The 13,713-nt window shown below is 48.3% G+C and overlaps 1 protein-coding gene across 6 annotated transcripts in view; it reads right to left on the minus strand.

The window, feature by feature from the left end:
- Nucleotides 1-1,408: 1,408 nt before the first annotated feature.
- The window catches only part of cluha (CLUH binding protein of NUMT mRNA a), a 118,938-nt gene continuing 106,633 nt past the window's right edge, over nucleotides 1,409-13,713 (minus strand). For all 6 annotated transcript variants that reach the window (XM_078422781.1, XM_078422779.1, XM_078422782.1 and 3 more), the window contains 2 exons: nucleotides 5,794-5,867; nucleotides 1,409-3,066 (listed from right to left, as the gene is read on the minus strand). In XM_078422781.1, coding sequence (XP_078278907.1) covers nucleotides 2,904-3,066; nucleotides 5,794-5,867 — 237 coding nt within the window. In that variant the 3' untranslated portion in view covers nucleotides 1,409-2,903. The remainder of the gene's footprint in view (nucleotides 3,067-5,793; nucleotides 5,868-13,713) is intronic.

Consider the following 13,713-nt stretch of genomic DNA (forward strand, 5'->3'; position numbering starts at 1 on the left):
TATTAAAGGGCTGGGAATGATTATGCAACCCTTGCAGTAGTTAGAGTTAAATAATGCAGCTTGCCTTTTACGTTGTCCACATCTTGCTGCAGAAACACTCCCTCTTAAAAAAACACCGCATTTAGACAGTTTTCCTCTCTGAACATCCAAAGTGCCTTACAGCCAAAGATCCTATTTTGATGTGGAGACAAGGAACTGCAGATGCTGGTTTACCAAAAAAAAAGGTCACAAAGTGCTGGAGTAACTCAACTGGTCAGGCAGCATCTCTGGAGAACATGGATAGGTGATGTTTCAGGTCAGGACCCATCTCAAGGTTCCCGACCCAAAACATATCTTTCATTCACTGTTTTATATCTCTCTACATCATCTTTCAGTCCTGAAGAAGGGTCTCGACTCGAAACGTCACCCATTCCTTCTCTCCAGAGATGCTGCCTGTCCCGCTGAGTTACTCCAGCTTTTTTGTGTCTATCTTTGGTTTAAACCAGCATCTGCAGTTCCTTCACACACATCACGTATCCATGTTCTCCAAGAATGCTGCCTGACCCCTTGAGTTACTCCAGCACTCTGTGTCCTTTTTGACATCATCTTGTGACGTGTGTCAACCATGTGGAGATAGTTGATAGATAAAGATTCCTCTTGAATGATACAACATAAGGCTTGTTTAAGGGGTCAATCGATCCAGATTCTGAATCACAAAATTGAGTCAATTTGGTCTGTGACAAAAATAACAGGCTGGCTTGCTGGAGAAGCCAAGCTTTTGCACACTTTATCAATGCATTAACACCCTTTTGCCTGGATCCTCAAAGTGATTATTCCAGTTCAACTATCATGTTTAATCACTTTTGTTGGCAGACATCTTCAATTTCCCTTTGCATTTACCAACATCTCACGTACACAAGGTGCCTTACAAAACAGCACACCTCTAGATTCAGGCAAAAGGTAATAGAAGTGTGAAAACGCACACCTCCAGATTCAGAGACAGTTTCTTCCCAGCTGTTATCAGGCAACTGAATCATCCTACCACAACCAGAGAGCAGTGCTGGACTACTATCTACCTCTTTGGTGACCCTCGGACTTTCCTCGATCGGACTTTGCTGGCTTTACCTTGCTCTACCTTATCATGTATCTAATACACTGTAAATGGCTCTATTGTACAGTTCTATGTTCTAATTTAGATTTCTACCCCCCCCACCTCCTTTTGGAAACAAAATGTGAAATAAACAGGTAAATAACAAGCCAGCACACCTTGTTCATCATTTATTGAACAGTTGATGGTGAATTCAAATAATTTAAGAACAAGTTGGTTTGCATTGAAGAAACCCCTTCAGCCTTTCTTGCAAATCTACACAGAATGCCACACATTTACAATTAGCCCACCACCCCCCCCCTCCCCCCCCCCCCCCCCCCTCCAGCATTTGAGAAAAATCTGAAAGCTTTTAGCATAATGTTAACAATCAGTGGGGCATAGACTGCGGCAATTTAGAATGATTTTTGCATTAATTCAGATACACCCAGGCTACAGTTTGGGAAGCAAATGCAAGGAAAATCACGTGGTCACTCAGATAAAAAGGAAATTTATCTTACTCAAACACTTCTTACACATTCTTAATGAGAGGCAGTTACTGTGTAAAGATTCCATAATCACATCACGTGAAATACGATTATACAATTTGAGAATATACTATATAGCACTTATTTCTCTTCATAAATGTATCTCTGTATCGTCAGTACCACAACATACGTCGGCTGCTCGAGGGTTATTCATTTATTTTAAAAAATAGCATTATTGTCTCTCTTGGTCACAGCTCATTACTGGAAAGTACAAGGTCCTCCCGGTGAGTGCACTGTGCAACGCCAGCACTTTCAATGCAAGTGGCCTCATCACATGGACTGTAACTGCACTAAGAAAATCCCACTGTCCCTCAGACACACTGCTCTGAAACTTTGCCACAATGCAATACAAACCAAAAACCCTAGTACAGGTCGTGGCTAATTCACTGGCTTTAAAGACTCTTCTAATTCCAATTCCATTTTCAATTCCAATTCCAATTCCAATTTCAATTCCAATTCCAATTCCCATTCAAATTCCAATTCCAACTCGAATTCCAATTCCAACTCGAATTCAAATTCGAAGCAGAAGACTTCCCCCGAGAGAGAACAATCCATTTACTAATAGCAAGCACACAAAGTTTCCAAATATTGTGGACGGTTTCCAGGATATGAAAGTCACCAGCTTTTTAAAGTGGATTGTAACGGAGGGGAAAAACAAAAAGAGGTGGACGTTTGTCGGTGAAAATTAAAATGGGAGCATAGTTTCCCTGCACAGGTGAAGGGGACCTGTTTGCTGAGCTAGTTGGACGTAGCAGCAGTAAATCATTAACAAAATTGAAAGAACAAGTTGGTTCTGAATATCAAAGTCTCAATTTCTTTTTCAGTTGGTGCCCTTATACAACATTATAATGACCTGAGTATTTTAAGTATTCCAAGGTTCATTCATCTGGAATTTGTTATATGTACAGTTTCTTTAGGCTATTACACATGTAGTTTACAAAGAGCTGATTGCTTTAGTGACTGTACAAGTGAGTTGTATAACTTTACAAGTGACAGTTCCCAAACAACTATTTTTCTTTAAATAGTTTTTTTTTCCCTAAAAAAAAAAACACATTGTGCAGCCGATGCCACAACTAAGGCTTTGATATTAGTCAGATCTGCAATTGGCAGGTTTCATTTCCAAAGAAGAAGAAAATAAAAAGAAACACTAAAATGCAACACATTAATAGGTACCAGTGCATTTATTTGGTGTGAGACACAGCAGTTATTGCAACAGGTCTCCTCCTCCTGGCCCCGGCTTCCGGAAGGTTCTGGAAGGGTGAGAGACCCCCCCCCCCCCCCCTCCTCCATCTTTACGCTGAAGCCTGGGCGGTGGACGATTCGACGATGGCCTTCCCCTGGTCTGACTCAGTTCCCGCCCTCTCCGCCGGGTCCTCGTGCACGGCGATGCGGAAGGTGTCCTGCAGTGCCTGACGCCTGTGAACCTCAGCCTTCAGGTTCTCCAGCTCCTTCTGACTGTACCACGCAGGACGCAGGACGCAGGACACCGAGAAGATAGCATGTTGTTATTATTATTAATATTTATTAAAAAAAATTTTTAAACCAAAAATAAATTGAATCAATTATTACGCGAATAATATGTACAATGTAAAACAATACCAACAAACCCACCACCATAGTACAAAGTAAAACAAATATCCTTAAACATCAAATATATCACACAACTACAGGTGCTCCCCGCCTTACGACGCTTCCACTTACGATATTGCGATGGTGCAAACGGCAGCGACGCGCCGCTCGCTTCCGGCCACGTGACCGCGTGCGTTCAACGCATTTCGACGTACGATATTTTCGGTTTGCGAAGGGTTTCTCGGAACGTGACCCCCATCGTAAGTTGAGGAGCACCTGTACCTTACAATCCTTGTTGAGGATGCATTCCACCCCCCCCCAGCGGTCCAGGGAATCCCCCAGGGTGCCTGCCGAGGGGGGAGGGGGGGGGGGTCGGGAGGGAGGAGGGGGTCTCCCTGTCGGTCTGCTCCTGGGCCTGGCCAAGATGGCCGTCCGCAGCGGGCAGTCGAAGGCCGCACAGAGGTCGGCTGCCCGCCCCTGTTCCGGGCTTACGTCCGTGCCCACGCGTCCCCGGATAGGGAGCACGCAGTGTCCACGAGGCCTTCCGTGAACGCTGGTCGCCGCGGGGGGTCGAATGTATTGTTGACAGAGATGGCGGGATTTTAATGTGATAATTGTTTTACTTTGCCGATACAGGCGGCTTTTGTTTAATCACATTTCACTTTGTATGTTTGTATGTTTTTTTTTGGAATAAAATTTTAATATATAAAAAAAAGGGTCAGGAATTGAAAAAAACGGGTGCCTGCAGACAGCGCTCAGTCCCGCCCGCGCTAGTACCACCCAGCACAGACGTAACCCCGGAAAAGGGGCAGGCAGCCAGCTCGGGCAGAGCCCTCGGGCAAGGATTGTATTTGTGGGAAGGGATTGCAGTTAAAGCTGGCTTGCACCAAAGACAGACACAAAATGCTGGAGTAACTCAGCGGGACAGGCAGCGTCTGTACCTCAGTGACTGGAACGGGGCTTGTATTCACTGGAACATAGAAGTATAGGCGATCTCATAGAAACAAATCCATTTCTTAAGGGATTGGAGAGGCTAGATGCAGGAAAAATGTTCCCTATGTTGGCAGAACAGTTTAAGAATAAGGGGTAGGCCATTTAGGACTGAGATGAGGAAAAACTTTTTCACCCAGAGAATTATGCATCTGTGGAATTCTCTGCCACAGAAGGCAGTGGAGGCCGATTCACTGGATGTATTCAGGAGAGAGTTAGATATAGCACTTGGGGCCAACGGAATCAAGGGTTATGGGGAGAAAACAGGAACGGGGTACTGATTTTGGATGATCAGCCATGATCATATTGAATGGCGGTGCTGGCTCGAAGGGACGAATGGCTTCCTCCTGCACCCATTTCGTATGTTTCTATCTCTGGATGGAAGGAATGGGTGACGTTTCGGGTCAAGACCCTTCTTCAGACTATGTAAGAATTTTATTCCTCCGTTTCGGGACATATGACAATAAAACACTCTTCAGTGCAGCACAGGAACAGGCCCCTGGCCCACAAACGCCTTGCCCTGCATGAGGCCAGGTTAAACTAAACGTCTACACTGCAGAACAGCAGGTGGTAGTGCTGCTGCCTCCCAGCGCCAGATTCACGGGCTCCAGGGACCGTCTGTGTGCGGAGTTTGCACGTTCTCCCCGTGACCACGTGGCTGGCTTTCCTCCTGTTTCCACCCACATCCTACAGTCGTGCGGGTGTGTGGGTTCATGGCCCTCTGTAGATTGCCGCCAGAGTGTAGGGAGTGCATGGGAAAGTGAGATAACGTAGAACTAGAGTGAACAGGTGATCGACAGATGGTCAGTGCACTCGGTGGGCCGATGACCCTGTATCTCTAAACCTTTAACTCATCTGCCTGCACGTTATCCCCATCCCTCCATTCTCTGCTCATCCATGTGCCTGTCTCAAAACCTCAAACGTTTCAAAACCAATGCATGTGCAGGCAACATCTTTAGCCTTTAGTGTTTAGACTTTAGAGCAGGGGTGGCCAAACCGCGCGCGGCTCGCGAGCTACATGCGGCTCTTTGACCTTTAATATGCGGCTTGTGGAAATATGTTGGCTGAGCTTTTTTCATCACAGTTAATATAAAAGGTAAATAAGAAAAAATTTCAAGCTTTATAATTATTTACTGGGTATGAATTGAGACCCCATTGGAATAAAACGTAAGTTTAATGTTCATGGTTAGTAAAAATATTTAAGTTCATATCTTGCGGCTCTGTTGTTCATGTCTTGCGGCTCTCAAACATCTGAACTTTATCGTATGTGGCTCTTACATGAAGCAAGTTTGGCCACCCCTGCTTTAGAGATACAGCGTGGAAACAGGCCCTTCGGCCCACCGAGTCCGTGCCGACCAGCAATCACCCCGTACACTAGCACTATCCTACACACACTAGGGACAATTTACAATTTTACCCAAGCCAATTAACCCACAAACCTGCACGTGGGACAAAACTGGAGCAGCTAGAAAAACCCAGGTGGTCCCGGGGACAACGGACAAACTCCATACAGAGAGCACCGGTGGTCAGGATTGAACCCGGGTGTCTGGCGCTGTGAGGCAGCAGCTCTACTGCTGCACCGACTTTGTGTGACCTGTGAAGGTGCAAATGTTGGGTCCTTACCTGAGGGGAATGAAGAGAATCCCGTTTATCACGTTGAGCTGCTCCAACACACTCGACATGATGGGAGCTGTGAACTGATGAAGACAAAGAGCAGTTAGTGGCTGGCTGGGTATGCCGCGGCCATTCACACACCCTTCAGCACACAGCCAACGTCACTCATTGTGCCCTGGCACGGGAGTGGAGCAGGGAGATCCCGCATTTATACCTTGGTCAATCTTGCCATGTTTGGGAATGGCTTGGTCCAAATCCCAACATCTCCCTACAGCCTTGCACCAAGAGTCTTTAGACTTTAAAGATACAGCGCGGGAACAAGGCCTTCAGGCCACCGAGTCCACGCCAACCAGCGATCCCTGCACACGAGCATTACCCTACACTATAGGGACAATTTACAGTTTTTTTACCAAAGCCAATTAACCTACAAACCTGTACGTCTTTGGAGTGTGGGAGGAAACCGGAGCACCCGGAGAAAACCCACGCGGTTGGTTACAGGGAGAACGTGCAAACTCCGTACGGACACCACCCTTAGTGAGGATCGATCGCGGGTCGCTGGTGCTGGAAGGCAGCAACTCTACCGCTGCACCACTGTGCTCATCAAACGCTCATGAACTGCTGCAGGTGTGCGGTCGACAGCATATTGACCGGTTGCATCACGGCCCGGTTCAGCAACTCGAACGCCCGGGAATGAAGGAGATTACAGAAAGTGGTGGACACTGCCCAGTTCATCACGGATACTGACCTCCCCACCACTGAAGGGATCTACAGGAGTCGCTGCCTCAAAAAGGCAGCCGGCATCACCAGAGACCCTCACCACCCTGGCCACGTGCTCATTCCACTCCTGCCATTGGGAAGAAGGTACAGGAGCCTGAAAACCGTGACCTCCAGGTTCAAGAACAGCTTCTTCCCTACAGCAAGCAGGCGCTTGAACACTCTACACTAACTTATGAACTACGCACAGTCTGGTTGCACTCAAGATTTTGACTTTGTTTTGCACTAATACTGGGGTTATCAATTTAGTGATTTTTGTTTCATACATATTATTTACGAAGCGCAGGAGGATGAGGGGTGATCTTACAGAGGGGCATGAAATCATGAGAGGAATAGATCGGGTAGATGCACAGAGTCTCTTGCCCAGAGTAGGGGAATCGAGGACCAGAGGGCATAGGTTTATGGTGAGGAGGGGAAAGAAAGATCTCGACCCAAAACATCACCAATCCATGTTCTGCAGAGATGCTGCCTGGTCCTTGAGAAGAGTGTCGACCCGAAATATTGTCAGGTAACGTTTTGGGTCGGACTGATTGTACAAGGGGGGAGAAGGCTGGAAGAGAGGTCGTGGCTGGACAAGGCTCAGCAAGTGACAGGTGAGTGGGGTTTGATTAGCAAATGATTGTCCAAAGATGAAAAGACAACAAGTGTGAGAAACGGAGAGAAGAGGTACAAATTGTGAAGTTCACACAGTGTGGAAACAGGCCCCTCGGCCCAATTTGCCCACTTCGACCAACACCACCCATCTACACTAGTCCCACCATTTGGCCCATATCCCTTTAAACCTCTCCTATCCATGAATCTAATCAAATGTGTTTTAAACATTGTGACAGTACCTGCCACAACTACCTTCTCCGGGGGCTCGATCCATACACCCACCACCCTTTGTACAATAAAAAGCTGCCCCTCAGGTTCCCGTTAAATCTTTCCCCCCTCACCTGAAGCTACATCCTCTGCTTCTTGACTGCCTTCCTCTGGGTAAAAGACTCTGTGCATTTACCCAATCAGAAACAGGCCCTTCGGCCCACCGGGTCCGCGCCGCCCAGCGATCCCCGCACACTAACACTATCCTACACACACTAGGGACAATTTTTCTTTTTACATTTGCCCAGTCAATTAACCTACAAACCTGTACGTCTTTGGAGTGTGGGAGGAAACCGGAGATCTCGGAGAAAACCCACGCAGGTCACAGGGAGAACGTACAAACTCCATACAGACGGCACCCGTAGTCAGGATCGAACCTGAGTCTCCGGCACTGCATTCGCTGCAGGGCAGCAACTCTACCCGTGCGCCACCGTGCATGAGAAGGCAGGAGAATGTGGTTGAGAGGGAGAGATAGATCAGCCATGATTGAATGGCAGCGTAGACGTTACAGCCTGGGACTGGATGTCAAGTATCCCGACAGGCTTTATGGGGGGGGGGGGGGGGGGGATGCTACTAGCTAGAGACAGATAGAGCGAAACGCTGGAGCCAGGAGAACAAAGGAGTGTGGTGAAAACGGTCACGTCATTGACATCTGGCGGGAGCAGAGCTGAAGGTAACTTCACGGCTAGGCAGTGAAGATAAGGTGCCTGGAACGACCATTTTGCAAAATAACTCTACAACGAGAAATAAATTAAGGCCATGCAATTAAGAACTCTCTGTCCTGATAAGAACGAAGATGTGTTTTGCTTATTCTGCCCTTGGAGGAGTGACAACGTGAAACGATTGACTTTAAGGTCATGAGAGCCTTGGGTTAGAACGAAGGCTTCCTTTCCAACATTGAAGGAAAATTAGTCTAAAAGAAGGGTGCAACAACGAGGGAACGGCCGTGGCGAGAGGCAGGGACCTGAGTTGGAAGCTCAGAGAAGGCAAACAGAGTGAATCTGGCCGATTCATTCACACGAGTAATATCTGACTCCACAGCACGAGTTTTGTGATTTAGTTTTAGACGTGATAAGCTGAAATAGTAAAGTAAATGGGAAGTTATTAGAAGTCAATTGTTTGCATGTATGTTCAAGATACGTGAGTGTTAATGATGATTAAGTTGTACTAAACTCCAAAGACGTACAGGTATGTAGGTTAATTGACTGGGTAAATGTAAAAATTGTCCCTAGTGTGTGTAGGATAGTGTTAATGTGCGGGGATCGCTGGGCGGCGCGGACTCGGTGGGCCGAAGGGCCTGTTTCTGCGCTGCATCTATAAATCTAAAAAAATCTAAACCTTGGTTGAGAGTCTTTTGTTCGACACGTCAGTAGAGGTAATAGTGTCAACAACTCGATGGGCCGAGTGGCCTAATTCTGCCCCTCTCACTTACGCACAGGGCTTCCCCTGGCCTACATCTCTCCCTCGGGCTTGTGGTAAATGGACACAGAGCAGAGGAGGAAAGCTGGCGTCGCCATGGCAACATGAAGCCGTCAATGCTCCTTGGTGAACGATCAAGGGACAGGCAGGGAGAAAATGACTGACTGCAACTGTTCTGGTGCTCGTGAAATTGCCCCTGCACGAGTCCTCCGCATAGACATCCAGAAACAATTAACTCAGGACCGCCAGGCTGCGGAACCGATCAGGCAAAAGGTTCACGCCCGAGACAGCTAGTTTGGCAGATCCTTGCTTAAATAATAAAAGACCAGGCACAAAATGCTGGAGTAACTCAGCGGGTCAGGCAGCATCTCTGGAGAGAAGGAATGGCTGACGTTTCGGGTTGAGACCCTTCTTCAGACTGAGAGTCGGGGGAGAGGGGAATGAAAGATATGTAGATGATGATGCAGATAGATAGAGGACAAATGAATGAAAAATATGCAAAAAAGTAACAACGATAAAGAAGTCTGAAGAAGGGCCTCGACCCGAAACGCCCCCCCCATTCCTTCTCTCCAGAGATGCTACCTGTCCCGCTGAATTACTCCAGCATTTTGTGTCTATCTACGATGGTAATGGAAACAGCTGTTTGCTGGGTATTCTTGCCAAGTGACAAAGACAGCAGGAGAGAAACCGGCATTAAACAGAGCACTGAACAAACCCAGTTTACACAATCACAGGACCACCTGAACCCGGGCTCATGCACGGAAAGACCCTTCAATGAACTACCACAGTGTCTGATTTCTGTTCTCATCACAGGTGCTTTGTCGGTGCTTTTGGCTGCAGAGACGTTGAGATGCTGCTTCAAACATCTCTGGGGCAGGCAGTAATCCTATCCAGAGAGTTGAATGTCAAGCTCTGTTCTTGTGGTTCATTATCGGTGAGATTTCAACCCAAATGCCCCACGCCGACTCCAATACGATCCATTCCAGGCAGCTGTGGGCTGGGATGCACCACACAACCTGGGACATGAAGTGCAACTCCAAGAAGAAGGAAAAGTATTCTTGCTCAAACGATGAAATGGTTTTAGAGTTGTAAACAATATATATATACAGTTAAATGTGCAGGAAGGAGTCGCAGGTGCTGGTTTAGACCGAAGATAGGCATAAAATGCTGGAGTAACTCAGCGGGACAGGCAGCATCTTTGGAGAGAAGGAATTGCAGATGTTTTGGGTTGATAAAGCTCTCTCCGGTCTATCGTTTTGTAATGAGGGCACAGTTCAAGTGATTCTAAACCAGATGATAATTGAGGGCGTCACGGTGGCGCAGCTTGTAGAGCTGCCGCCTCACAGCACCAGAGACCCAGGTTCGATCCTGACCTCGGGTGCTGTCTGTGTGGAGTTTGTACGTTCTCCCCGTGACCGCGTGGGTTTCCTCCGGGTGCTCCAGCTTCCTCCCACATCCCAAAGACTGCAGGTTTGTAGGTTCATAAGTTTATGTGATAGGAACAGAATTAGGCCATTCGGCCCATCGTCTACTCCACCATTCAATCATGGCTGATCTATCTCTCCCTCCTAACCCCATTCTCCTGCCTTCTCCCCATAACCTCTGATACCGTGCTAATCAAGAATTAATTTGGTTAGTTAACTAATCAAGGTTAATTAGTGTCTGTAAATTGCCTCCAATGTGTGGGGAGTGGATGGGAAAGTGGTACAACATTGAACTAGTGTGAATGGGTGATCGATGGTTGACGTAGACTCGGTGGGCCGAAGGGCCTGTCTCGTTGCGGTATCTCCAAACTAAACAGAGCACCCCACCAACGCACAAGAAATGGGGTTCAGAATTAACCAGCAAGAAAGTGTCTCATACACATAAGGCAGACTTTCGTTTAACTTTAGAGATACAGCGTGGAAACAGGCCCTTCGGCCCACCGAGTCCATGCCATCTAGCACTATCCAACACACCAGACACAACTTACAGAAGCCAATTAACCTACAAACCTCTACGTCTTTGGGATGTGGGACACTGTATCTTAATTGGTACATGTGACAATAAACAGACCTTGAAACGTTGAATGCTGGTTGTCATGGTCTCGGTGTATCCACGCTGTATCTCTAAACTAGAGCGGACTACTGTGGGGTTGGGAAGAGGTGGAGGAGGCGTGTGGACATCTCTCCCCTGCATCAGGTCTCTCTGGGCACAGTCTGTGTCGTCAATGACCCTGTGGTTTGTCAGTGGTTCCACGCTCTTCCATGAACCCAGCCACTCACGGCCTGCAGGGGGAGCCACCGAGCCGGCCCACGGTCCCAGGGCCCATCGGACCCGGGGCCTGGAAGTTGGGAGCCCGCCGAGCCGGCCCCTGCTCGTCCCCCAAAGGCCAGAGCCGGCGATAACGACGGACAGGCGAGGAGCGAGGCCGGTGGGAGAGGAGGGGGAACCGAGGCCTGGCCCACTGCGCCCTCGAGGTCGACCGCAGGAGGCTCTACCACCCCCACCCCCATGCCGGTCTGAAGAAGGGTCTCGACCCGGTCTCCAGAGATGCTGCCTGTCCCGTTGAGTCACTCCAGCTTTTTGTTTCTATCCCCGGGAAACAAAGGTGGACGGGGGAGGAGAGGGACGTGGGTTCCCTGGTCGACCAAGGAAGGCGATCGCTATAGGCCCCACAGCAGCCTGGGGCTCGCCTGGATCAGGCACCGCTTATAACAACTAGAGCGCCGACTGGACTTGGAAAATGGCGGCAAAACATGGCGTCTCTTGCATGTGGGCTCAGTAGACTATTTCTGTACAACTGTTAATCAATGGTGATATGGTGATACTCTACTGGACTGTTTGTAAGAAAATAATTTCACCGTGTTTGCACCTTGCACATGTGACAATAAAGCATCATTGAACCATTGAAACCACTGCTCCCTCTGTCCCAGCAGAAACATTAAACCGCGATGTCTCGATCTGGCCTTCTCTTCGAGAGTTTACAGGGGATGTTACAATCACACAGTCTCCATAATACTGCATAATCTAAACAGGATTAACCACTTGACATCAATATTAAAAAGGGGCCCTGAATTGCAGCAATTTCCCCCGAAATTACTCTGTGGTAATTAGTCTGTGGTACACAGCCAGCAATCGGGGATTTTAAAGCACTTCAAATCACTTCAGAATGACTGGTGTTCACGATGCCAAAATCGCATTTTGTTTGGAGACCACAGGGTGACTATCTTCAGAACATAGAACAGTGCAGCACAGGAACAGGCCCTTCGGCCCACAATGTCTGTGCCCAACATGATGCCAAGACCAACTGCACATGATCCATATCCCTCCATTCCGTGCATATCCATGTGCTTATCCAAATGCCACTATAGTATCTGCCTCCACCACCATCTCTGCCCGCATGTTCCAGGCACCCACCACCCTCTGTGTATTACATTTGCCTGTACATCTATACACTAAAACTCTCGTTTGTTTGTTCCAGAACTACAGCCAAAACGGTACACGATAGCGCGACACTTTTAGGCCCACCTTACTCAACGTCGTCCCTTTGGTGCTAATGGAAGAAGTTTCATTGAAATCGGTGTTATATTTTAAAAGAAATTCACATTTTAAAGTTTAAATCTATCTCCTAGGGAGGGAGGGGGGGAGAAGGGGGGTTGAGGGGGAGGGGGGGGGGTGGAAGGAGGGGGAGGGAGGGAGGAGGAGGGAGGGGGGGAAGGGAGGGCAAGAGGGGAAGGAGAGGGTGCTGCACCAATGCAGGAGACGTTTGGGCCCAACGGGGTCCACTTGGTCTAGTCTCCTTTAAATTTGAGCCCCTCTCACCTAAAATCTTTGCCCTCTGGTGTTTGATATTTCCATGCTGGGCGAAAAGGGTCTGACTGCCTCGCCCATCCATGCCTCTCATAATTATATATGCATGCACACACAGACACGAGTAACGATGAGACGGAACATAGGAAGGAGATTGAGAACCTCGTGTGTCGAGACAACGACCTTTCTCTCAGCGTCAACAAGACAAAGGAGATAGTGCTGGGCTTCAGGACGTGAAGCGGTCGGTCCACACGCCCCAGTTTGCATTGATGGTTCCAAGTAGAGATGGCTGAAAACTTCAAATTCCTCGGAGTCAATATCACCAACAACTTCCCCTGGACCACCCATACTGAAGCAACGACCAAGAAAGCACAGCAACACCTCTACTACCTCAGAAGGCTGAGGGAGTTCGGCACGTCCCCTACAACTCTCACCAACTTCTACAGATGCGCCGCAGAAAGGATTTTATCGGGATGCATCGCAGCACGGTTTGGGAACAGCTCCGTCCAAGACCGCAAGCGATTGCAGCGAATTATGGACGCAGCCCAGACCATCACACAAACCAACCTCCCTTCCATTGGCTCCATTTACACCTCACGCTGCCTCGGCAAGGCCAGCAGCATAATCAAGGACCAGTCGCACCCTGGCCACTCCCCCTTCTCCCCTCTCCCATCAGGCAGAAGGTACAGAAGTTTGAAAACACACACCTCCAGATTCTTCCCAGCTGTTATCAGGCAACTGAACCATCCTACCACCGACTAGAGAGTGGTCCTGAACCACTATCTACCTATTGGAGACCCTCAGATTATCTTTGATCGGACTTTAATGGCGTCAATGGAAGGGAGTTTGTACGTTCTCCCCGTGACCAGCGTGGGTTTTTTTCCGGGATCCTCAGTTTCCACCCACACTCCAAAGACGTACAGCTTTGTAGGTTAATTGGCTTCCGTAAACTTGTAAATTGTCCCTAGTGTGTGTAGGATACTGATAATGTGCGGGGATCGCTGGTCGGCGTGGACTCGGTAGGCCGAAGGGCCTGTTTCTCCGCTGTATCTCTAAACTAAACTACTGTGTGCAGTTTTGGTG

The sequence above is a fragment of the Rhinoraja longicauda genome, chromosome 26 (assembly GCF_053455715.1).
Source record: "Rhinoraja longicauda isolate Sanriku21f chromosome 26, sRhiLon1.1, whole genome shotgun sequence".
Lineage (NCBI taxonomy): Eukaryota > Metazoa > Chordata > Chondrichthyes > Rajiformes > Arhynchobatidae > Rhinoraja > Rhinoraja longicauda.